At 38.8% G+C, this 25,049-nt stretch overlaps 2 protein-coding genes and 10 non-coding genes across 13 annotated transcripts in view; 1 reads left to right on the top strand and 11 right to left on the bottom strand.

The window, feature by feature from the left end:
* Window positions 1-2,268: 2,268 nt before the first annotated feature.
* LOC117382042 (small nucleolar RNA SNORD49) lies at window positions 2,269-2,340 on the bottom strand. Its single transcript, XR_004542276.1, has one exon. It is a non-coding gene; the product is annotated as a small nucleolar RNA SNORD49 (small nucleolar RNA).
* Window positions 2,341-2,634: 294 nt separating this feature from the next.
* LOC117382045 (small nucleolar RNA SNORD65) lies at window positions 2,635-2,708 on the bottom strand. Its single transcript, XR_004542279.1, has one exon. It is a non-coding gene; the product is annotated as a small nucleolar RNA SNORD65 (small nucleolar RNA).
* A 155-nt stretch (window positions 2,709-2,863) lies between these two features.
* On the bottom strand, window positions 2,864-2,935 carry LOC117382053 (small nucleolar RNA SNORD49). Its single transcript, XR_004542286.1, has one exon. It is a non-coding gene; the product is annotated as a small nucleolar RNA SNORD49 (small nucleolar RNA).
* A 1,579-nt stretch (window positions 2,936-4,514) lies between these two features.
* On the bottom strand, window positions 4,515-4,588 carry LOC117382047 (small nucleolar RNA SNORD65). Its single transcript, XR_004542281.1, has one exon. It is a non-coding gene; the product is annotated as a small nucleolar RNA SNORD65 (small nucleolar RNA).
* A 155-nt stretch (window positions 4,589-4,743) lies between these two features.
* LOC117382052 (small nucleolar RNA SNORD49) lies at window positions 4,744-4,815 on the bottom strand. The gene has a single exon (XR_004542285.1). It is a non-coding gene; the product is annotated as a small nucleolar RNA SNORD49 (small nucleolar RNA).
* A 286-nt stretch (window positions 4,816-5,101) lies between these two features.
* On the bottom strand, window positions 5,102-5,175 carry LOC117382048 (small nucleolar RNA SNORD65). The gene has a single exon (XR_004542282.1). It is a non-coding gene; the product is annotated as a small nucleolar RNA SNORD65 (small nucleolar RNA).
* Window positions 5,176-5,330: 155 nt separating this feature from the next.
* LOC117382051 (small nucleolar RNA SNORD49) lies at window positions 5,331-5,402 on the bottom strand. Its single transcript, XR_004542284.1, has one exon. It is a non-coding gene; the product is annotated as a small nucleolar RNA SNORD49 (small nucleolar RNA).
* Window positions 5,403-5,688: 286 nt separating this feature from the next.
* On the bottom strand, window positions 5,689-5,762 carry LOC117382046 (small nucleolar RNA SNORD65). The gene has a single exon (XR_004542280.1). It is a non-coding gene; the product is annotated as a small nucleolar RNA SNORD65 (small nucleolar RNA).
* Window positions 5,763-5,926: 164 nt separating this feature from the next.
* On the bottom strand, window positions 5,927-6,000 carry LOC117382049 (small nucleolar RNA SNORD65). The gene has a single exon (XR_004542283.1). It is a non-coding gene; the product is annotated as a small nucleolar RNA SNORD65 (small nucleolar RNA).
* Window positions 6,001-6,157: 157 nt separating this feature from the next.
* Window positions 6,158-6,233, bottom strand: LOC117382043 (small nucleolar RNA SNORD49). The gene has a single exon (XR_004542277.1). It is a non-coding gene; the product is annotated as a small nucleolar RNA SNORD49 (small nucleolar RNA).
* Window positions 6,234-6,983: 750 nt separating this feature from the next.
* Window positions 6,984-13,008, top strand: rab34b (RAB34, member RAS oncogene family b). Of its 2 annotated transcripts, none has more exons than XM_055226493.1 (11): window positions 6,984-7,055; window positions 7,465-7,550; window positions 7,637-7,728; window positions 7,889-7,954; window positions 8,328-8,429; window positions 8,963-9,027; window positions 9,097-9,148; window positions 9,230-9,311; window positions 12,075-12,165; window positions 12,251-12,358; window positions 12,617-13,008. In XM_055226493.1, the coding sequence occupies exons 2-11, from the start codon at window positions 7,503-7,505 to the stop codon at window positions 12,664-12,666; spliced, it is 756 nt and encodes a 251-aa protein (XP_055082468.1). In that variant the 5' UTR covers window positions 6,984-7,055; window positions 7,465-7,502; the 3' UTR covers window positions 12,667-13,008. The 2 variants fall into 2 exon arrangements, with proteins under 2 accessions (XP_055082468.1, XP_033833744.1); XM_033977853.2 differs by having other exon boundaries at window positions 12,608-13,008.
* Window positions 13,009-13,715: 707 nt separating this feature from the next.
* The window catches only part of supt6h (SPT6 homolog, histone chaperone and transcription elongation factor), a 32,871-nt gene continuing 21,537 nt past the window's right edge, over window positions 13,716-25,049 (bottom strand). The window contains exons 25-37 of the mRNA XM_033979068.2: window positions 24,475-24,622; window positions 24,250-24,392; window positions 23,711-23,851; window positions 21,851-22,046; window positions 19,133-19,278; window positions 18,960-19,052; window positions 18,762-18,875; window positions 16,477-16,601; window positions 16,287-16,399; window positions 16,140-16,217; window positions 15,631-15,806; window positions 15,064-15,317; window positions 13,716-14,910 (exon numbers count right to left, since the gene is read on the bottom strand). Of these exons, the coding sequence (XP_033834959.1) occupies window positions 14,721-14,910; window positions 15,064-15,317; window positions 15,631-15,806; window positions 16,140-16,217; window positions 16,287-16,399; window positions 16,477-16,601; window positions 18,762-18,875; window positions 18,960-19,052; window positions 19,133-19,278; window positions 21,851-22,046; window positions 23,711-23,851; window positions 24,250-24,392; window positions 24,475-24,622 (1,917 nt within the window). The 3' untranslated portion in view covers window positions 13,716-14,720. The remainder of the gene's footprint in view (window positions 14,911-15,063; window positions 15,318-15,630; window positions 15,807-16,139; window positions 16,218-16,286; window positions 16,400-16,476; window positions 16,602-18,761; window positions 18,876-18,959; window positions 19,053-19,132; window positions 19,279-21,850; window positions 22,047-23,710; window positions 23,852-24,249; window positions 24,393-24,474; window positions 24,623-25,049) is intronic.

The raw sequence follows: 25,049 nt of genomic DNA, 5'->3' as shown, positions 1-25,049 counted from the left end.
TCCACAGCAAAACAAATACAACATTCTCAGAACTGTTACAGCCCAAAAGGATTTTATAATAAAAAGTGGACAAACCCAGTCAGCGTATTGGTAAAATATTTCACTCCCATCAGTGATTTTATCCACAATGGAAATCTGAGGAAATAATTAGATTTTTATTTTTCACACCACCTTTAATCTGTTCACAGCTATTCAGTCAAATTCTAGTCATCAGACGCCTCAGGAGGGGGAAGCAGTGCTTCACCAACACTGTTTACAGTGCGGGCGGAGAGCTGCTGACCTCGACTGGGGATGTTGTCGGGTGGTGGAAGGAATACTTTGAGGATCTCGCAATCCCCCCCGTCATGTTTTCTGAGGAGGAAGCAGAGACTGGGGACCCGGAGGCGGACTCGTCCATCACCCTGGCTGAAGTCACTGAGGTGGTTAGCAAGCTCCTCGGTGGACGAGATCTGTCCCGAGTACCTCAAGTCTCTGGATGTTGTGGGACTGTCTTGGCTGACACGTCTCTGCAACATCGTGTGGTGGTCGGGGACAGTACCTGTGGATTGGCAGACCGGGGTGGTGGTCCCTCTGTATAAGAAGGGGGACCGGAGGGTGTGTTCCAATTACAGGGGAATCACACTCCTCAGCCTTCCTGGTAAGGTCTATTCCAGGATACTGGAGAGGAGAATCCGACCGATAGTCGAACCTCGGATTCAGGAGCAGTGTGGTTTTCGTCCCGGTCGTGGAACACGGTACCAGCTCTATACTCTCCATCTGGTCCTTGAGGGTTCATGGGAGTTTGCCCAACCAGTCCACATGTGTTTTGTGGATCTGGAGAAGACCGTGTCCCTTGTGGTGTCCTTTAGGGGGTGCTCTGGGAGTATGGGGTCTGGGGCCCTTTGCTAAGGGGCTGTCCGGTCCCTGTATGACCGGAGCAGGAGCTGTGTTCGCATTGCCGGCAGTAAGTCAGACCTGCTCCCGGTGCATTTTGGACTCCGCCAGGGCTGCCCTTTGTCACCGGTTCTGTTCATTATATTTATGGACAGAATTTCTAGGCACAGCCAGGGGCTGGAGGGGGTCTGGTTCGGGAACCACAGGATTTCATCTCTGCTGTTTGCAGACGATGTTGTCCTGATGGCTTCTTTGAGCCAGGACCTGCAGCAGGCACTGGGGCGGTTTGCAGCCGAGTGTGAAGCGGCTGGGATGAGAATCGGCTCCTCCGAATCCGAGGCCATGTTTCTCGACCAGAAAAAGGTGGCTTGCCCTCTCCGGGTGAGTGATGTGTCTGCCTCAAGTGGAGGAGTTCAAGTATCTCGGGGTCTTGTTCACAAGTGAGGGATGAATGGACCATGAAATTAACGGGCGGATTGGAGCAGCGTCTGCGGTGATGCGGTCAAAGTATTGCACTGTTGTGAAGGAGCCGAGTTGAAAGGCAAAGCTCTAGATTTACCAGTCAATCTACATTCCTACCCTCATCTATGGTAATAAGCATTGGGTAATGACTGAAAGGACAAGATCACAGATACAAGCAGTCGAAATGGGCTTCCTCCGCAGGGTGAGGATCTCAGTCACATAGGAGGAGTAGAGCTGCTGCTCCTCCAAGTTGAGGATTCAGCTGAGGTGGCTCGGGCATCTGTTCAGGATGCCTAGGGTCTTCCGGGCATGTCCCACCGGGAGGCCCCAGGAAATGCTGGAGGGACCATGTCTCTCAGCTGGCCTGGGAAAGCCTTTGGGTCCCACCAGAGGAGCTGGAGGAAGGGTGAGGGAAGTCTGTGAGTCCCTGCTTAGATTATTGCCCCTGCAGCCCCAGATAAGCGAAAGAAAATGGATGGATGGGAGGGGTTTAATGTGCACTTAACCATTGCTCCTTTTATTCCATAGCAAATCTTTGAAATAAATTTTGCATTAAAAACTCAGACAAAAGCACAGATCACATTAAAGTTTTATTTAGTGTTATATTCACTCCAATTCTTACCTCATTTTACCAGCTGCACATTTCTCATGAAAACCTAGAGAACAGAAATCAAATTGACAAATCATTTCATTAAAACAAGATTGTGTGATAGCCAATGTTTCAGAAAACCGAGTATCACCACTGAACTATCAGCTTTCTCAGTTTAGGTCTCCTCAACATTTACAGATTTTACAGAGAAGTTACAATAGTCTATACCTGAAGCAAAGTAGTACTGTGAGCCAAATCCACACACATTGGACCTGTGGAACAGACTGCAGTTTAAAAGCATGAGAATAGATTTCTAAGTGTAAAGTTTAGATGAGAAAGGCTCAGAACAGCGGATTAGAAACCTCGTCAGTTATCGCATCAGACAGCACTTCCTATTCCTGAGTTTCATCATTGACAGACACTAAAACTGCTACATTTAATGGTCAAATATAATTTAGCAAAGCATTCAAGTGGTACAAAATGCAAGTTGGTATGCAATGTCGGGACAAAAGGCCAGAAGATTATAGATTTTAAAACAATTCTCAATCAGTAGTTGGCAATTCAAAATTATGGCCAATGGTGCACATCTTACCAGCTTATGGAACAGGCAAGTGTCACCTGTGCAACTTCAGCCTCAAGATCTGCAAAGAGAAAGGGGTTTCAGATTTATAGTGAAAAGCATTTATCAAGTGCATGTTGCAGTGTCTGGAGTTCAGGAAACCAAAAGTCAACACTGAACCATCTGACGGTAATTCCAGCTTTTTCAGTTTAGGTTTCATCACAACATTTACAGATTTTACAAAGAAGTTACAATAGTCTATACCTGAAGCAAAGTAGTACTCGGACCCAAATCCACACACATTGGACCTGTAGGACAGACTGCAGTTTAGAGGCATGAGAATAGATTTCCAAGTGTCAAGTTTAGATGAGAAAGGCTCAGAACAGCGGATTAGAAACCTCGTCAGTTATCGCATCAGACGGCACTTCCTATTCCTGAGTTTCATCATTGACAGACACTAAAACTGCTACATTTAATGGTCAAATATAATTTAGCAAAGCATTCAAGTGGTACAAAATGCAAGTTGGTATGCAATGTCGGGACAAAAGGCCAGAAAATTACACTGGGTTACAAAAAAAAAAAAAAAAAAAAAAAAAAAACATTTTTGAAAGTTCTGTTTTTTCAACTGAATTAGGACCATTTAGCACCGCTGAATCCAAAAATGATATCCATTTTTCTCAGTCAGGTCAGGTTTTTATGCTAATTTGATTTTGAAAAATCCAATCTTCTGACTAAATTGATTACAATTTTGTGGCATTATCAGTGGATTTTCTTTAATATTTCTCATCCAAAAAATGTTTTAGGAGATTAAAAAAAATAGTTTAACAGAATGTATTAATTAAATGTTACATTATGTTAATTGATAAAGGTAAGTACATGTAAATTGGAACGTTACGTTATCATTTTGCAAAATTCAGGACATGAACTTCTGTTTTTATGAACCCCTTGAATGCTCAGCAGCAGGGATGTCTCTTCAGAGTCCAACAGTAATCAGCCATCATGACTGCATCCCAGCGTCCCCGATACCTGGTCTCCATCTCTTTTATGTCCTGATGGAATCTCTCCACCTGCTCATCACTCAGTGATCCCAGATTCTCAGGAAACCTGAACATTTAGCTCCTTTTGGGAAAAAGGATGTGGAGCATCATCATTAAAACCACACTGGAGGAAATCTTTGTCACTGATGTCAGGAACTTCTACAAAAACAGGTACTGGAATTTCATCACAGTGAGCTACAGGACGACATGCTGATGCACGGTCAGGATACTTGAGGCTGCTTCGGTTCTTTCTGTTGATCCCAGTCACATCAATAGCCCAGAAGTAGCTATTGATGTCGGCTCCCTCCAAACTTCAGACAACTCTTCTTGCCTTTAGTCCACTGACGCAGATACTCGGTGCATGACTTGCATGCCATGTGTAGCGCCCAAGCTTCATCTTGGTCACCAAGTTTAATACCAAAATAAGCATGGTAAGCACGCTTTATTAAACTTGTGACTTGATTCCTGTTAGGAACATTGGTGTATTCACCGCAGATATAGCAGAATATGTCAGGCTTATTTTTGCAAGATCTTCTAGTCAAAGCCATTTCATTCACTTGTAATATAAAAAAAACAAAACAATTAGTCATAAGTTGGCACATGCAAAATCTTCAGAATTTGTTTAGAGCGAGAAATATAACAGAATCATATGATGTGAAAATACTCATACATGCAAACAAAATATGTAGCTTAGTTCAGAACGTTGACCTGATTGAGAAAAACCAATGTGATTTTTGGATTCAGCACATCAAAATTATCCTAAATCAGCTAAAAAAAATCTTAGACAATAAATTTTGTGTTGACCAGTGTTATAGATTTTAAAACAATTCTCATAATCAGTAGTTGGCAATTCAAAATTATGGCCAATGGTGCACATCTTACCAGCTGATTGAACAGGCAAGTGTCACCTGTGCAACCTCAAGATCTGCAAAGAGAAAGGGGTTTCAGATTTACAGTGAAAAGCATTTATCAAGTTCATGTTGCAGTGTCTGGAGTTCAGGAAACCAAAAGTCAACACTGAACCATCTGACGGTAATTCCAGCTTTTTCAGTTTAGGTCTCATCACAACATTTACAGATTTTACAGAGAAGTTACAAGAGTCTATACCTGAAGCAAAGTAGTACTCGGACCCAAATCCACACACATTGGACCTGTAAGACAGACTGCAGTTTAGAGGCATGAGAATAGATTTCCAAGTGTCAAGTTTAGATGAGAAAGGCTCAGAACAGCGGATTAGAAACCTCGTCAGTTATCGCATCAGACGGCACTTCCTATTCCTGAGTTTCATCATTGACAGACACAAACTGCTACATTTAATGGTCAAATATAATTTAGCAAAGGATTCAAGTGGTACAAAATGCAAGTTGGTATGCAATGTCAGGACAAAACGCCAGAAGATTATAGATTTTAAAACAATTCTCAATCAGTAGTTGGCAATTCAAAATTATGGCCAATGGTGCACATCTTACCAGCTGATTGAACAGGCAAGTGTCACCTGTGCAACCTCAAGATCTGCAAAGAGAAAGGGGTTTCAGATTTACAGTGAAAAGCATTTATCAAGTACATGTTGCAGTGTCTGGAGTTCAGGAAACCGAAAGTCAGCACTGAACCATCTGACGGTAATTCCAGCTTTTTCAGTTTAGGTCTCATCACAACATTTACAGATTTTACAGAGAAGTTACAAGAGTCTATACCTGAAGCAAAGTAGTACTCGGACCCAAATCCACACACATTGGACCTGTAAGACAGACTGCAGTTTAGAGGCATGAGAATAGATTTCCAAGTGTCAAGTTTAGATGAGAAAGGCTCAGAACAGCGGATTAGAAACCTCGTCAGTTATCGCATCAGACGGCACTTCCTATTCCTGAGTTTCATCATTGACAGACACAAACTGCTACATTTAATGGTCAAATATAATTTAGCAAAGCATTCAAGTGGTACAAAATGCAAGTTGGTATGCAATGTCAGGACAAAAGGCCAGAAGATTATAGATTTTAAAACAATTCTCAATCAGTAGTTGGCAATTCAAAATTATGGCCAATGGTGCACATCTTACCAGCTGATTGAACAGGCAAGTGTCACCTGTGCAACCTCAAGATCTGCAAAGAGAAAGGGGTTTCAGATTTACAGTGAAAAGCATTTATCAAGTACATGTTGCAGTGTCTGGAGTTCAGGAAACCGAAAGTCAGCACTGAACCATCTGACGGTAATTCCAGCTTTTTCAGTTTAGATCTCATCACAACATGCATGTTATGTTAACATACAGAAATACGACAGTGTATACCTGAATTAAAGTATTTGTAGTTGGCTTGGCTTTTACCATCATTCAGCTTCAAGAAGACCTGCAAAGATATATTTTCTTTCAGATAAACAGTACAATCCATTTGACAAAATATGTTTTACGGAGTTCAGAAAAACAAAAATCACCACTGAACCATCTAATGGTAATTCCATTTTATTCAGATTGGATTTCATCATTACTGCAAAACCCTACCACCCTAAACCCACGAACAGATTTCAAACCTTACCCCTTTTAACTTCACAATCTTTGGTCATCACTGTTATACCTGCGGAAAGCAGAAGCATACGTTGAGCAACTTAATCATTTATTCTGCCAACTTTGAGTTATCTTGAGCAGCTCAGAGCAGTGAGGAAAAACATCGTCACTTATCGCATAAGACGGCACTTCCTATTCACGGTTTTTATCATAGGCACTCATACTGACTGAAAACTGGTGTTAGGTATTGACCAGAAATAAGGTCTTGGGTAAATTTGAGCTTAGATTTATCCATGATTGTTAAAGTGAGAAAAAAAGAGAATTCTGTAGTTAGTAAAATAAAGAAAATACTTGATTAGCAGGAATTTATGTGTTGAATCCAATGTAAATAATGTAAACGCAAAGTTTTACAGCACTTACGCTACCACTCGTTCAACCAAAGGAGTCGGAAAGCGAAAAGAAAAACAACGTGGTCGGTGTAGTTTTTATACTGAAGTCGCGGACTGATGGCGTCACCATTCGGCGCCAGCAAGAAAATTTTATATATATATATATATATATATATATATATATATATATATATATATATATATATATATATATATATATATATATATATATATATATATATATATATATATATATATATAAGATCGATATTTGTTTGTAATATCATATGAATCTGAACGTTGTATATTTTAATTAAAAAAGCAAGATAAAGGCAAGAAAACAGAATATATTAAAATAACATCAAACAAGCTAACAGCAGAATAATTGCTTTACAAAAGTCGGAAATTGAACAACACGTTCGTACGTTCATTTTGATTTGTAATTAGTTGTAGGGATTAAAAGCGTCCAGCAGATAGCGCTGTTTAACTTCTACAAGAGGAATGTCAGAGGTGTGTCGTCTGGGCCATGGCTGGATCAGTGGTTTGAGCTCTGCTGGTCTCACAACTTTCTGGTTAAGGTTTATGCGCGGAGCCACAGAGATGACATCTGCAAAGCGCAACAATCTCTAGTTTTACCAACATTTACAAGGTAAACATAATTGTGAGTTGTCCTCTTGTTTTATTTATTCTCACATAATTTAATTTGACCTAGTTAGAATAATCAGTGTTATTAAGTGGTGCTTAACTGTTACTAATTTTGCGCTCACTCAGACTCTTTCTCGACATTAATGTCCATTATTGCAGTGGATATCAGCAAAGCAAAATATTAGTATTGTAAATTGTAACTTCTTTTGATCTTACCTATATTTGTGTTAATAGCCTGCTAACCAGACTACTACATACTATAGGGCATAGTTAATATTTTGCATAAATGTTTGTCATCATACAATCGCTACTCTTTATTTGCATTATTTATTTATTTCAATATAACAGCTGTGAAGTACACATTTTAAACACTCTTAAGTCCAAAGAATACTATTTTTGTTTTTCTCCTGCAGTCTATGTGTCCTAATTAGGAACTGTGTGCACCATCACCATGTTACCTCCAGTGAAGAAGAACCGTGTCATCACACAGCTCCCAAAGGTACAAGTATTATAATAATAATAATAATAGTAATTATTTATTGATTTATTTGAATTTTCTATGGTGAAACTTTCCCTCCCTCTCAGTGTTTCAGTCGTTCTGCGGCACTGCACACCAAAGACAGTTTCCATCCTCAGGTCAGAGCTGTGTGTCAGGTGCAGAAACCTGGCTCTATCAGGTGAGCATTGACTGAGTATTGACTGATCGATTGATTCATGGTGTGTTATTGTTATAAAGTCATAATCAGGCTCAGGAATCATAATAGTGTTTTTGCTAGCTCATCCATTGTACTGGTATATGTTGAGTTTAATTCCTACAAAAACACTTTACTTTTACAGTTTTAACATTGCCAAGGTCATAGTTGTGGGAGATGTAGCAGTCGGTAAAACATGCTTGATCAGCAGGTAAGAGGACATTCGTCTCAATTAACTCACCTGATTATGAAGATATATGTCTGCCCATGCTATTCTATTTTCAGTCGACTAATGGTCTTAAAATGGTCTCAACCTGACAGAAGTGAAAGTACAAATATTTACTACAGATGGGAAGAGAGTTATCAAAAACTGTACCCAAGCAATTGATTATAATCTCAAAAAATGAAAAAAAAAAAAAAAAAGAAAAGTCAGTCAACTAGACCCAAACTTTATAATAAATATGTTTTGTGTCTTCTAAGGAGGCTTCTTCAGTTCACTCCTCTTCAAAATGTTCTGCAAAGTTTGCAATAATATTGATACTGGTAGCATTGTTATATCAATATGTTTTTCTGTTTGCTTTGAGGTTTTGTAAAGGTGAGTTTGATAAAAACTACAAAGCGACCATTGGAGTGGATTTTGAGATGGAGAGATTTGAGGTGCTGGGAGTCCCCTTCAGTTTACAGCTGTGAGTAGCTGGATTGATTGGATTTTAATTTTAATCTGTTCTAAATGTGATTACAGACTCATAAATATAACCTTTTATCTCTTCTCTGGGTTTCTCTCATGCATTAGATCATTGCTGCATTAGTCATGCAGCAATGATCACATGCTGTTCTAAAATGTAGCTGGATAGCTGCTGTCTTCAAAATTAGCTTATTAAACTTCTGAAATATTCAGCTGAATTTTTATTAGACTTTTATTTTCTATACATTGTTTTTCAATCTTCCCATCTGTTAGATGTTAACTGTGGTTCCAGTATCTTTTTTATATTGTCATGTTGCATATTCAATCAGAGCTGGCATGGTTTAGTCATTGTTTTATGGCTTTTGACCAAACGTCTATAGTATGTTTTCGGTTGATGGAGGAAACTAGAGTACTTAAAGGAAATCCACCAGACATATGAAGAACATGCAAACTCCACATACGTATAACTGAATAAATACAGCCCAATACTGAGTTTTATTCTTACAATGGACTTTGATTTTAATGTGGCTGCAGATGGGACACAGCCGGGCAAGAGAGATTCAAGTGCATTGCTTCAACGTATTACAGAGGAGCGCAAGGTGAAACGCTTTCTATTAAATGTATTACAAATAAAATAGATGTAGCTTAACTAATGTGTGCTTTCACAGCCATTATAGTGGTTTTTGACTTGAGCAGCACTACCTCTTTAGCACATGCCAGGTAAGAAGGATAACTTCATTACATTATGGCAGGTACATTAAAAAGATATTAGGTTAAGATTAAAACTGAGTTTGTGAGCAGGCAGTGGCTGGAGGACTCCATGAGGGAAAATGACCCGTCTAGTGTTTTACTGTTCCTTGTTGGCACCAAGAAGGACCTCAGCGTAAGAGATACTTTACTGTACTATTTACAATTCAATTTATATTTTTACATTTCAGTATGGCTTCCACAATATTGTGACACATTATATTTAGGCCCGAGCCTGGGACAACGTCCCGGCAAGGGAGCATGGAAAATGGTAAACATGCCCCAACATGCCAGTGAAAAATTAAATCAGAACTCCATGAGCTCTAATTGTTACCAAAGAGAAAAAATAACGGAAGACGACTCGCTAGCGCACCCTCCAACTTTCATTTTCATAGGGCCAATGGGAGCCCAACAAGGAAAAAAGTCACCATAAAAATCTGAAACTTACATCATAAAATAGAACATGTCAGGAAATGACAAAAATGATATTATGGGCCCACCCTAAAACGTACAGGAAGTAAGCCATATTGGATCAAACATCTCCTCAAACTGTTTTCATCACAAACACTCCAAATTTGGTCAAATACCACTAAATAAATGTGTGATTAAAGATTATCAATTACATTTTGAATATGACTTTGGGTGTGGTCATAGTGAATTTTCAACAAAATTGCAATTTTTGGAATATTTCAAAAACATATTTCTCTTTCACAGATTTTTTGTTGGGAAAAAGCCAATACAGCGTTTATGCACATTTTATGCAAACTGAACGTGATGATAGCAAATCATATCACTATCTCACAAAATGGCTCTCTAGCTCCCTCTTTAAATTTCATTTCCAAAAATTCATAGAAGACAATCGATTTGTCGTGGACTTGTGAAAAAATTCACAGGGGCCTCACTTCTGATGGGGCACAATGTGAGAAAGTCACATGGCTGTAGCTGTTGTGATTTAGGAGCAAAATAATGGGTGGTAAAAAATGTTCCATTATTATTATTATTAGGCCTGAGCCTGGGACAACGTCCCGGCGAAGGACTGATTAAAACTGTGTCCGGAGCATGGGAAATGGCAAAAATCAAGTAGTAAACACGCCCCAACATGCCAGTGAGCGGTATCAAAAATTAGAACTCGACAAGAAAAAATAAGGTAAGACCACTCGGTAGCACCACCTCAAACTTTCATTTTCACTGGGCCAATGGGAGCTTGACCCGGCAAAGAGTCAACATAATAATCTGAAATTTGCATTAAAAAATAGAACATGTAAGGATATGACAAAAATGATATTATGGCCCCGCCCTAAAGTGTACAGGAAGTCGTCCATATTGGATCAAACCCGGAAATGACAAAAGCGTACACCCTTGCATTTACGACATCTCCTCACACAGTTTTCATCACAAACACTGCAAATTTGGCCAAAACCCACTAAACCCATGTGTAATTAAAGATTATCAATTACATTTTGAATGTATGAACAAAATGGCAATTTTTGGAATATTTAAAAAAATATTTCTCTTTCACACATTTTTTGTTGGGAAAACGCTAATACAGCGTTTATGCACATTTGTGAGCTGAACGCAATGATATGCAAATCAAGGCACTCTCTCACAAAATGGCTCTCTAGCGCCCTCCTCAAATTTCATTTTCAAAAATTCGTAGAAGACAATCTATTTGTCGTGGACTTATGAAAAAATTCACAGGGGCCTTATTTGTGATGGGGCACAATGTGAGAACATCACATGACTGTAGCTGTTTAGGAGAAAAATAAAATGAAATTAAATAAAATGCGTTTCCATTATTATTATTATTCTTTATTATTTTTGGTGGCTGCTTTGAAGCCATTTTTGACCTGAACGTTAACGAAAGGTCATTTTTATTGGACCCAAAATTCAAGGTTGGTGAAAAATGTATTATTTTGATGTTCAAAAAAATTAACATATCAAAATATCTCAATAGCGCCGCCTCAAAAATCAAAATACATTACGGCAATGAGAGACTTTTTTCATTGTAGACAAATGGAAATTAGTACAAACATAGAACATGTCAAGACAAGTAAAAAATTATATTATGACCCCACCCTAAACCCTACAGCAAGTTGGCCATTGTGGGCGGAACTCCATTTTTTTATATATATATTAAAAAAAAAAAAAATTTTCATGCAGTGGATTTTCATCCAACAAACTTGCAAATTGGTCCAAATGAACCACACCCATGTGGGATTTTAGGCTCCTCTTTTGAATTTTTCTAAATCATAAAATGTGGGTGAGGGCAACATACAAACAAAAATTACCTTTTTTGAAGTATTACATTGCGTGTAACTCAAACTTGCAGTGTCCTATTGCCCATTAATATACATTTTTCTCTCAATTATGATCTGAATGTAATGATATACAATTTACATAGCTGAGACATACCTCTATTTCCAACCGTGCAGGCGTGACAATGTCAGAAATAGTCTCATCGAATGAATGGAGTAGTATTACATAGACCCTGATTTTGGGGAGAGGGGCGATCTAAGTGGGAACGAAAGGCAGGATCTTCGTGGTGGCATGTTCCCCATGGTCACAAGGGGTGGCAAGGGCCTTTATCACTTCTTGCAGTCTTAATTATTCATTATATTTATTATAGTAGATTTATATTAATTTCATGGCTGGCATAGCATAGGCTGGAAAATCAATCAATCCATGTATTTAAAGAGCAGAGTGCTTTACAGGTGTTCGAACATATCACCTTATGTAAACCAAAACACAAAAAAATAAGGACCTCATATAGTGAAAATTGTGTTGTTTTAACCCTTTAAACCTTAGCTAGGTTAATGCATGTACTGCTAACCATCTATAAAAAAACAAAAAAAAAAAACAAGTCAGTGTTTTACCCTATTGTTTATTCTGTCTGTGCCAGTCTCCGGATCAGCTGGAAAAGATTGAGAGAGAAGCCATCAGACTCTCAGAGGAAATCAAGGCGGAGTACTGGGCCGTGTCTGCCAAGTCTGGTGAGACGTCAAATCACATTTACTTTTATGGCCTTCTATAGCCCTGTTCACTGTCCATGTGTTTGAATTCAAATGCCTTTTTCAGGAGACGGAGTGAGGGATTTGTTCTTCAGAGTGGCTTCTTTGACATTTGAGGCCAATGTTTTGTCCGAACTCGAGAAAAATGGGTCAAAGCCCTATGGAGATATTATCAGTAAGTATTTTACATTTTGAAACACTTCCATTATGACAAATAGCTGTCTTTGGGTTAAGAAATCTGTGTTAGGGGGTGGTTGGCTTCCATGTCCTGGTTCAGGAGAGTTGTAGCTTCAGAATTTGTGTGAAAGAGGCATGAATGAACAGTTCAGTTCTAAGTAAAAGCCACTTATAATACCAAAGTATTTTTTATTAGAATTATATAATTTTAAAATATGCACAGCTCATTTTGGCTATATTTTGACAGGAATCACAGACAACATAGACAACTCAGACAACCCCAAGAGGAAATCAAATTGTTGCTGATGAAGGGTTGTGGAGGTCTCTAAAATCTCATGAGAAAAGTACTACAGACTCACTATTCTGCGCTTGAGAGGAATGTAGTTTGTCCATGTCTGACATCAGCTCATAAACATGCAACAAAAACAAGATGCTCCACCAATGTGTCCTCTTTGGAATCTGTGTCAACTGACAAGGCCCTCAACAACCACTGCTCTGTGCTGCACTACAGCTGTGATTTTCAAACTTTCACGCCAAGTTTTATCCCAGTAATGCGAGCCTCAGTGTGCAGTCTTTAGTGGTACAAGCGCACTGTTAAGTATAGGAGAAATAAAGTGGGACAATTTTTTTTTTACTGTACATGGTTAACGCCACAATTAAACTAAATTAAATCATGGCTTGTCTATCTCCAAATTAAACTTAATTTTAGTATATAGCATGACTAAATCACTTAACCACCAGCACTAACTGAGTTGCAAACTGGATGTTATATGCATAAAATGAGAATAAAGTCAATGTATGACCCATATTTAAATAAGACAATCTCAATAGTATCTCAGCATAGCGCAAAGAAGAACATAGCAAAGCAGTTTGTTACCATGTAACATTGTGATATGGACCAGACTACACACAAGACTTCTTTTACCTCAAAAATCACATTAAAATTGTACATATTTGGTGCCTGTTAGTCTGTCATGGTTAGAACTTCCTACCCCATGCAAAATGTGTTATCTTTGCTTTTCTCGTATCTCCTCTGCTTTTCTGCTGCTGCTAATGTGACGCGTACGCCTGCTCTCATGACCAGTTATACCCACAATGCATTTCTCTCCTCAGACATAGCCCCTCGCATGATCCTGAGGAAGCGAGGGCTGTGTTTTTATATATATATATATATATATATATATATATATATATATATATATATATATATATATATATATATATATATATATATATATATATATATATATATATATATATATATATATATATATATATATATATATATATATATATATATATATATAATCAAATCAAATATAAATAATGAGATACATGATGACAAGAGTCAAGAATTTACTTAGGAACACTTTATTAAAGGATCACAGATAGTAATAGGTCGCCAATAGCACCACCACCAGGTCACTGGAGCTGCTGACAAACCAGTCACAGTCTGGATGAAAAAATTGCAACATCTTTATATGGCCAGAAATCAAAAAGGTTTATTCCAACACCTTCATTAAGACAGGAGGAATCATGATGAACTGAACACAGCTAAATGAGACACCTCTGCTGTACACCACAGCAAATAAAGGATGCATTTGTGAAACCACATCCAGCGACAGTGTTTAAAGAGCTGAAACACCTTAAGGTTTTTATTATCTGTCAGTAGTTTTTGAGACCAACACCTTTGTGTTTTAACCTGAAAAAAGGCAGGAACAACCTGTTACTGTTGAAATACTGGACTGTTATCATGTTGCTCAAACCCAGTTAACATGGATAAAATTAGATTAATATTTGATTTTCTCAGATTTTGTGAAATAAAATATTTAAAAACACAAATGCTTGTAAAACATACATTTATTTAAAACAATTTAGCTCTAGTGTGGAACACACTCATGTCCACAGATAAAGGATGCATTAGTCTATCTACAGGAGCCAGAGTTGACCTCTTCTAGTGCAGCTGTGTTAATTCAACGACCACTGGCTTATGGTCAGAGCTGAATTTACAGGTTCAGGCTGAATCTTTTTAAGTTTTGCAATCGACCCATGCATCTCCTCCATGTATGTGAATGTGGTGCAGTGTGTTAAACAGATGTGAGGAGCGCAGGCTCAAGTTCAATTGAAAAATACCGTGTTTATTCGTTCGGACGCAATCCATACAAAACTCAGTTTCCTGACCAGTTTGGCAAAGCACTGTGTTGGCATCTGCTCCCAAACTCACCAACTCCAAAATAAAATGGTAAGATGTAATGTGTCTCTGTCACAAACTCATTCTTGAATGAACTAAAACTAAATAAAGAGACTCAACAGCGGTCAGTGTCTGCAAGGTCCATTTCCTTAAAATAACCCCCGGTGTCCTATCGGTCCATCTCGTCCAGCAGAGGCGTGGCATCTCCGGCCAAAGACATTGGGGTGCTCTCAATCATGGGGCTGGGCGAGGGCCGCGGCGTCATCCTCTGCGCCTTCTTTCGACCCTCCGCTTCTTTCTCTTTGAGCCACTGCTCGGCCACTTTACCCCAGTCCACGGCTGCAGAATTGCTGCTTGACCTGCAGGGAGAACACATGACAAAACTTTTTTTTTATTCACACCACTAAAAATGTACCTAACCTATACCTTCTGTTATTAAAGAATCTATACATAGAAATGACAAATTATAGAAAGCTAGAGACTGTTGCTTTTACACTTAGATGTGAACATACTTTGGCTGCTGCTGTGGAGTACGCCCCCTGGAGGAGGTGGAAGAGGATGGTGTGCTGGAGGAGTGTCCATGATGACCGCTGTGGTGTCCGTGGTGACTGTGGTGCGTCATGTGACCTCCATGATGATGCGAGGACTGTGGGGTGGAGCTGGAGTACTGGGGCGTTCCCATGATCTGCTGCTGACTGGGTGTGGTGTACGAGTAACTGGGTGTCATCATCGGCGTCGCCATTGGCTGCTGCGGTGTGGCAAACACCTGCACCAAGGAGTTTGGATTACAGTTATTCTACAACTATTTTGATCAGAGAAGCCTCTTCAATTTTACCCTCTAAATAGATATAAAGATTTCTCAGAAGGAAAAACGAAGTGTAAGCACCTAAATGTATCCAATAGGCAATATCTGCATTTGTGACACAGTAAATAGTGGAAAGTATTTTTAATACCAAAAGAACAGAAATCAATTAAGAGTAGAGTAAATGTAGTTGCTTTCCAGAATACAGCACCTACTACACACAAGCTTGTTACTAGTAAAAGTGAAAGGCTGTATTTATAAATGTGTCTGTGCTCACATGGTACGCGGATGAGCTGCCCCCTCCTCCAGTGCTGCCTCCGTAGCCATACTGACTAGATCCCCACTGAGCAGGAGTGGAGTTTGGGTTTTGGGTTTGACCCGTTACAGCAGCGATAGCATTGAACATCTGGGATGTCATGTTGCGAGGCAGAGCATTGACTGCTCTTGTCAAGTCTACAGGGAGAAATGTTTTAATAGTATTAGTAAGTGTTACACAGGAAGACACAGTAATATAGAAATATTTCTTTTAAAAAAATTATATATATATATATATATATATATATATATATATATATATATATATATATATATTTTCTCAATTCAATACGAAGAAGAGCCTAATGTGAATGTGCATTCATTTGACAAGTGCATATTTTGAAAGGGTTATTTCTACCAAATACACAATAACAAGATATTTAAAGGCTTAATTTAGCATTTTAAGTTTACAAGAAATGTAAAATCTATAATATAATCAGTTTTAGCTGAACTTTTGTCAACGGGACAAACCTGCTATGTTGATATTAGCGGGGGTTGTGGTCAGAGAAGCAGGGGTCCTGGTTCGACTGCTGTTACTTGGCGTTATGCCTTAAAAATGACAGATGTTTAGTTTTTATGCTCAAACACAGTGTAGACAATTAACTTTTACAAAAATACCTGGCACAGGCTCCTGATAGTGGTCCTTAAACCATCGGAAAAGCCCATTCACAGAGGGGAATATCTGTGAACGGTAGCGGAAGCCATCTGGTGTGATGGTCACATACTCAATTCTGTTCAAACATTTAAACAATAGTTAATAATGTTAAACTTTGTACCAGGCCAAATAACATGGTTCTTGTTTTTGTACCTTGGTTTTCCTCGTGGCTGGTACCCCAATAAAAACTTTCCAGGCAAATCTTTACAAGCCGAAACAAAGTAAGGAATGAAAGTAGGCTTCTCCCTCTTTGACTTCACCAAAATTTCCTCCATTTTCTGTCAATAACAAAAAAAGGTATTGTGTAACCTGAGCACTATCCTCTGTTTCCTCCCATTTTCCCTCAACAGCATTGACTACTCAGTTCACCTAGAGTTCGTCCATTGCTATTCACATGTAGGGATGGGACGATATTAAATTTTTGACTCACGATTACTGTGGCCAAAATAATCGCAATTAATGATATTATCATGATAATTATTAACCTGTTAACGTTCCAACGGCCCGGGCCTACTTTACAACTTTACAGCAATGTACATACACTTCTGCGTCACCCACACAAACACATCAAATGAAAGCTGCGGCGCTCGTCTTTCTGGATATGCAAACCATTTTCACCTGCAATCACCACAGTGCTGACAGGAAAGACGTTTTTACAGAAAAGTCACAAAGTGTGAATTTGGACTTGACTTACCTTTGAGCGCTCTGGTTCTGTCAAACATCAACATATTCACACAAAGTTGGTCTCATTTGTTCCATAAAGGTCCAGAGAATATAATCCAGTCAAGAAATTATGTGCACAAAATAAGATTCTCCATGTCCAATCTGCTGCAGGAAAGTACTCCAAATATGAAATCTGCTCCGTCACTTCTTTGCATTTCTTTTGTCGATTTCAGGCATAATAAACTTCTGACAGCGCCAACTTTGTTCGGTGCTAAACACACGTGTTAGCTTGTGATTGACACTAGTATTGGCCAATAAGGTGGGGGTTGTGGGTTACTGAGGCCACAGACAGCGAATCAGTGCTACAGATGACTGAAAGTTTATGCCCCACTCCTCCCCTTGTAGAATCAACCAATTACATCACACATTTAGTGACGTTTTCCCCTTACAGCCAATGAACAGCGGGACAGAATGATGTACCACATGCCATGGTTTTCCGTAAACAGACGTACCTGAAAGAAAATGTGTACTCCTCAATGCCATGCTGCCGAAATGGACCAGTTCTTGTCACGCCGGAAGTGACGCAAGTGCCCGTCGACGAACACTTAGAACGATGCATTTAAGGCACTTTGACGAATTGGGAAACGGCCGAAGCCGAGTGGATGCAGAAATCTGTTCATAATGGTGCATTTTACACACTGTTGTTTTGTGTTTTAAACATGACGAAACGGACAAACCAAAGGGAGGACGTGATCGAGGACACTGTGGATGTTTGTACAAGTTAAACTAGAGGCATCTCGGACCCCGAGCGGTACATGGCAAAGAGTAAAGATCCCACAGTGGACTCAGGAGTAAAGGACCTTATGTTTTGATGGATTGGATGCTGTTCTCGATCGGTAAGCGTGGTTTATTCTGCTAATGACTTAATTGTAGGTAAAATATACCGTGTATAATTGTTAGCATTGCTTCTGTGCACATTGTGTGCATTCGGACCACGCACTCTGGCACATTTGTATTCAGCTGTATGAATTAGACTTAATTTGTCTATTGTTTAAAAGGTGTTGTTTTATTCTGCAGTTTGCATTATTGTAGGTAAAAATATAAGATGTACACACATTAGCATCTCATCTGTGCGCACGGGTGAGCCTCTGGCACGTTCCTGTGGAGAGTTACGGATCAGACTTTGTTTATTGTTGATATCTGGCAGAATATGGTTCAGACAGAGATAAGCACAGAAGCTAGTGTCATTGTTATGACAGAGTGGGCAAACACCAGAACTAACATCTAAACATTGTATTGGAACTGGAAATATGAGGCAGTGTGGTGCCATGAAGGCAATTATAATCGTGCGCGATGATCACGATTATTAAAAAATGCCACGAACGATTAATTGCAGACCTTTTTTATCGCGATTAACGATATTATCGTATATCGTCCCATTCCTATTCACATGTTGTTCCCTGTCTTAGATGCCTGGCCGCTGAAAGCCTGGTGATGGCTGGGCCCTAGATGCCTCTCCTGTACCCTGATTCTGTTCCGTGGACCTGAATTAAAGCTGTCAGTCTTTCATATTTTTAACTAATACATTTATTTGAAAGGAAACCTATTCAGTTCTGATTTCTAGGCAGGCAAAACATGAGGGCCAGAGAACAACTTGAATATATTTGTTAACCCTAACATGTATGACTGAAACAAAACAGCTCTAGGAATGTGTTGATAAAGTAATATGATTAAACGATAAAATAATATATTTTTTTAAACAGATTTTGATATACCTCTTTACTGCCGCCATTGCAGTCTTGAAAGTATTTATGCCCCAACAGATCCCGAGCGAAGGACGCCATTGGCTGAATGTAACGAGCTGTGATTTCATCCAGGTCTTCAAACTCCTATAAAAAAATACAATAACAAAAGTGGACATTTACTAATTTGTAGCACTTCTTATCGCTATATAATGACATGGGAAATCTTACTTCATTATTGATCCACAGTGTGTGCCCTAAACTGAATGCATTTTCTTTGCCCTCTTCTCTCACATCCACATGCTGGTAGATGTTGTCAGCCACCTGTACAATGCAAAATTTGTTGTAATATACATTTAAGTAGTATTTGTGCCCATTTTCTCTTGTTACTAATGTCCTCATACCTTCCAGGTGACCGTGAGGTGGTTTTCGCCTTTACTGCTTGGTCTAATGATCAGATCTCCCTGGTCCAAAGTCTCCATCATCTTCTCTGCCTGACTGAAGCTGATGTTGTGGAAGTTGGGGTGGGCAATCACACGCTTTATATAGGCTTTAGAAACAGAAATAACAAATATGCAATATATAAATATGTAAATTATATAAAACATTGTATTCAAATTGCAATGCTATGAATGTTACTTTTGATTTCATCAAATTAATGTAACCTGTAATTAATTTGGAGGAATACATCCAGGACATCACTGCATTATATAATTATGTATAATAAATTTGTTGTGTGAGGGAAAATGGTCTGGATATGACACCCATGCCTCATGGTTCTGCTCACCTGTCTTCTTCTGACAGGTGACAGAATCACTCTCTACCCTCTTGGACTGCCGCATCCCGCACTCCCCCTCAATCTGCCTACTAGGAGACACATCCCATGTTACCCTAGACCCAACTGAAACTAAACTGCTCCTAGTAGCACTAACCATAGCCAAGAAAACAATACTTATCAACTGGAAATCGAAAGACAAAATTACCCTCAACCAATGGAAAAATCTACTTCTAGAACACATCTCCATAGAACAATCATTTACAATTACTGACACAACAGATCCCCTCTAACTGGTATAACTGGTATACTGGTATACCCTCTTACACTTTTTACAAAACAACTAAACTCACTTAACTACAGATTCTTGTTCACCTCATTATAACTATTATTATGTATTTAGTTTCCCTTCTGTTATACATTTACTTTCTCTCATGTTTTCTGTGTTAAAAGTGGCTCCTAAATTATGATTGCTGTTATTATTATGAACACATATATTTATGTATTTTATATACGAGGGTCATTCAATAAATAAGGTGAATTTTTCGGTATAAGGACTTTTAATACAGTTAGAAGCTTACTTTTTTGTTCGTTTGTTTGTTTGACTTGTTTTTCACATGGATTTAATTTCTTTTGCAGATAAAAAAAAATAAATGAGAGTTTTGGCGATTAACAAAGAATGCCGACCAAGAAGCATGCTCCAGGATTGAACAGCGTTCAGTTATCAAGTTTTTGGTTGCTAAAGGGTGCAAACCCATATTCATAGGAGAATGTCAACTGTGTATAGTGCCACATGTTTCAGCCAAAAAAAATGTCTACAGGTGGACTAAATTGTTTAAAGGACGGAGCAGTGTTGAGGATGAAGGCAGGGAGGCTACAGAAGTGAGGTCTCCTGAGGTGATCGAACATTACACAGTTGACATTCTCCTATGAATTTCAAGGGGTTTGCACTTCAGCAACCAAAAACTTGATAACCAACCGCTGTTCCATCCTGGAGCATGCTTCTTGGTCGGCCATCTTTGTTAATTGCTAAAACTCTCAAAGTTTTTTTTTTTAATCTGCAAAAGAAATTAAATCCATGTGAAAAACAAGTAAAACAAACAAAAAAGTAAGCTTCTAACTGTATTAAAAGTCCTTATACCGAAAAATTCACCTTATTGAATGTCCCTCGTGTATGTATGTGTGTATATATATATATATATATATATATATATATATATATATATATAAAATTTTGTTATTTCTTTTGTCTGTTTGTTGTTTTGTATATTTTTATAACTCTGACTAGATGACTCTTCATTTATGCATAATTAACTATTAATAATATATTATGGTATACACTCTCGCCATAATTATTAGTATTTCAAGCAGTTTGAACCGCTGCTGTCATTATGATCAGCTGCTGTCATTATGATCAGTTTATCAAACACATACCAGGACACCCATACTATTTTTTCTACTTCTTTTACTTTTTCTTTTATTATAATTATTATTATTATTACTATCATACATTTTCACCATTAATATTGTTGTTGTTAATCTGATTTTCAAAAAATAATTAAATATGAAAAAAAAAAATACTATATTTATAACTAAACAACAAAATAACAATTCAGCAAAGTTAAATAGACGGGGAAGGCCACAAGCCAGATTTGAAATACATCCCCCAGCAGATAGCAGACCCGCTCCTGACCAGGTCAGAGGGTTGCTCCGAAGGGGCGGATGGTGCGCCTACTCGGCTAACAGCCTCCTCAGGGTCGGGCAACAGCTGAGCTGAACAACTTGCCTTCACCGACCACAACACCTAATTCACTTTTAGTATTATTATTACTATTAATGTTATGAAAGTTTGTTTTTTTTTTTCTTCCCATCTATATTCTTTATACCTTCCTTTCTCACGAATGACTAGTACTACCACTCTCCTATCCCATCTTACCCCCAAAGAAATCACAGACATGTCACACACACAGGCACACACAGGCGCACACACAGGCACACACACACACACACACCCCGACACACACGCACACTCAGACACACACACCACAGACTTGTCAAATTCAATTTTAAATAGCTGTTACGTTCACAAACCATGTTATGTCATGGTATGTCTCGGTATGTCTTATCCACTTGTCACTAATGTATATGTACGGTCACCATGTATGTATGTGTTGCATTAAATAAATTTAAAAAAAGTAAATGGTCTGGACATAATTGAAGACAGCTATTGCACCGCATAGAATTAAATAAAATTGTTATTATGTTTTTGTAATGCAACAGTACTCTTACTTGCAACACTCTCTCAAACGTAACTATATTTTCCTACATTCTGAGGCCCAGTGCTTACGTGTTCTCTGCTGCTTCTTTTTAAGCTCCTCCTCTTGTTTCTGGTCCTCCGTTTCTGTGTCGAAGTCGTAGTAGGTGTCTTTGGGAAGTTTCCACTCATTGGCCCGATCCATTAAGTCCGAGGTGCGGCACGTGAGGTCAACACTGAATTTTTCGATGTCAATTTTCATTATGCGACAGTGGACCGTCATGCCAACCTATGGGAAGAACATCACTATATCTTTAGTACAGGCTATAACACAATAAAATATGGGACAAACCAGTGAAAGGCACTGCAAACTTGTCTACCGTAAATTTCGGATTATAAGCCACTACTTTTTTTCCACGCTTTGAGCCCTGCGGCTTTTACAGCAGTGCGGCTTATATATGGAATTTTACTGGATAACGGCCCCGGGGGGGCGCTCTCTAGCTGTAAACGTAAAAGTGAGACAGACGTGGGGAAAGATTCTGCTCTGAAGAATTCACTAGTTTTGATTTTGAACGATCATTTTGCGCATCATGAAATGGATATGATGCCGTTTTTAAGATAAAGAAACAGAAAGGAAACAGAGCAGGGGTCGGCCTTTAACACGCAAAGAGCCATTTGGACCCACTTTCCACGTAAAATAAAACACTGGGAGCCGCAAATACTTTTTGACATCTAAAATGAAGATAACACTGTGTATAATAATAATAATGTAACAGAATAATGTAGGTTTTACTTTCACGGACAAGCCTTCTACACGTGGCAGATAAATATGGCAAAAACAACTTAAGTGCATTAAAAAATACAACTCACCAAACCGCTGCATCATGCATCGCACTGATTATGTGATTATGTCTACTCTGCTCCGCAGTTTCTTTAAAAAAACAACAACAAAAAAACTCGTAGCGTATCATTTTATCCCAGGTGCTTATTCTCCATGTGCCAAAGCAGTTTTGAAGGTTTCATTGCCTTATTTGCTTTTCCCGTATGTTACGTAGAGCGGACTGTGCGCGTGAGTCACCTGCAGCGACAAACCCAGATTTTAATTTCTGTTAAATTTATCTTTCTTTTTCTTGGAGGTCGTAGTCTCCTCTTCTGGCTCCTCAGTTGTCCATTTCCCCTTTGTTAAAAAGATCTCCAAAGACTTTTGTTTTGGCTCATTTTCACTCGCTTTTGGCTCTACTTTTGTGCGTCGTGTCTGATGTGTTATACGTGATACGTCACCGCGGAGACAAGAGCAGATAATAAACTTGCTACTACATCAAATAGATTTCTGTGGCGATTTCCAGCAGGATTTTCATGATACATCTACGGACGAGCTTATTAGTGTGTCATTAGGGACGGGCGAAAGTTGCTCCTGACCCCTGTGCGCACAGCGTCTGAAAATCAGGGCTCTTTACGCAGGACTGTGAGCTGTGTCTGTGTTAGTTCCCAAGCCACGCAGAGCCGCAGTATAAGGCTGAAAGAGGCGCATACGGCTCCGGAGCCGCGGGTTGCCGACCCCTGAAATAGAGCCACTGCACGTAAGCTCGACATCAATGAATCCAACTTGGTCAATGTAAACAGACGACAAAAGTTTTCAGAGGAAATAAAAGCAGATTTTCCGTGTTGGTGCAGCTTTATTTTCTAAACCTGCAGATGTGTTCATCCCGTGTTGATGTCGTGTTGGTGCCAATTTTCAGGCACAGTTTAAAAAAAAGCGTGTCGGTGCACCGTCTTTCTGTGTAAATGTCTCATGTTACAATATGAAAACCTGCGGCTTACATTCAGGTGCGGCTTATATATGTACAAAATTGATTTTCTCTTCAAATTTAGCTGGTGCGGCTTATATCAAGGTGCGCTCTGTAGTCCGAAATTTACGGTAATTTTAATAATGGATTTCAACAGTTTACCAACCTTGACTCTCTCCTCTGGATGCTTTACTACTTTATCACTGAGAAACTTGGTGGGTATAAATCCCTGGACGCCATTATCAAGCCTGGATCGAACTCCTATGGCTTGGCCTGGGCAGGAGCCACTGTCAAAGTGGTTCCAAACCTAGACCAAACAAGACAAGGGAAGTTATTAATAATAGAGCTGTAGTGACTTGCTTTTCCTGTTTGAGAAACTCAATCAGGAAAAAAGGAAGTAGGTAGTTTTAAGTATTACCCATGACTGTCATAAATCTCACAAACTTATTGGCACATAGCTAGAATTCATACTTATGACTTTTGTGTGAAGCCAACACAGCGGTGTACACAAACTTTCTTATGGGTTTTCCTTTGTTAAAATGCTTTGTAAATGAAAGCAGTGTGGTCTGGTTTAATTGTAGAATATTGCTTTTACAAATTAAACATAATTTACTGTTTTACAAGAAACATTAAACTAAAAGGTGGATGGAAGATGATAGCTTTCTGTGATGACTCCTGAGAGGAAAACAATCAGAACCATTTTACCTCGCTGAGCTCTGGGAAGTTGTCCTGTTGGCAGAAAGGACACTGCCACAGACTGGTTGCATCATTACGAATGGCCTGGTCATAGCTCTCACCCTGAGGTCGTCTATGAGCTATACCTGTCACTATACTGGTGATCAGTTTACCTGAAAGAACAATGTACAGAAAAGCCCACATTCATTTAAATACAATAGTTTTCGCATAGGCTGGTGGGGTTGTTTTTTTTACCTATGTAGAACGTTTCTGGGGTCTCTTTGGTGAGCATGTTGAAGACCTCTTCTGTGTTTGGGACCCTGTATGGGACTCGTAGGTCTTTGTAACGACAGCTCAGCTCAGCACGTATGTCATACAGTGTGATTCCCTTGTTTCCATAACCCTAAACAGAAAACAAGAGTATTATTTTACAACAAACAATTAGTAGGAAAAATTCAAATCTGACAACTGGACAAAAAGTTGTAGGAATAAAGACTTTTCACTGCTCATCTAAGCTGCTTCTTCAGTTCTGTCCAGATTACTGGTGGACACTACTTTATATCTATCTGGATGAGCAGTGAAATGTCTTTTGTCCAGTTGACAGATTTGAAGCTTCCTTTTACCATCTTGGTTGCTTGGCATTTTCGTGGGCAGTAACATCGTATTCAAGTCCCATTTTCAGACTTTTTCGGAAGAAGTAATTCATAACATTTTTATTTAGTTTTCTAAATTACATTTAAAATAACATATAAAATTATATAAACTATACATTAGCTTTTTTTGTTCTTGACAGCACCATATTGTGTGTCATATTCTGTATTCTCTATTAT

This window comes from Periophthalmus magnuspinnatus, chromosome 14 (genome assembly GCF_009829125.3).
Source record: "Periophthalmus magnuspinnatus isolate fPerMag1 chromosome 14, fPerMag1.2.pri, whole genome shotgun sequence".
Taxonomy (NCBI): Eukaryota; Metazoa; Chordata; class Actinopteri; order Gobiiformes; family Gobiidae; genus Periophthalmus; species Periophthalmus magnuspinnatus.
This window is presented reverse-complemented; position numbering and strand designations above follow the sequence as displayed.

Excerpts from the sequence above, each read along its gene's own strand:
- rab34b (XM_033977853.2), top strand. The coding sequence starts at position 7,503 with ATGTTACCTCCAGTGAAGAAGAACCGTGTCATCACACAGCTCCCAAAG. Across the intron at positions 8,430-8,962 it reads GTCCCCTTCAGTTTACAGCT|ATGGGACACAGCCGGGCAAG; the intron begins GTGAGTAGCTGG and ends ATGTGGCTGCAG. Across the intron at positions 9,312-12,074 it reads GCACCAAGAAGGACCTCAGC|TCTCCGGATCAGCTGGAAAA; the intron begins GTAAGAGATACT and ends TGTCTGTGCCAG.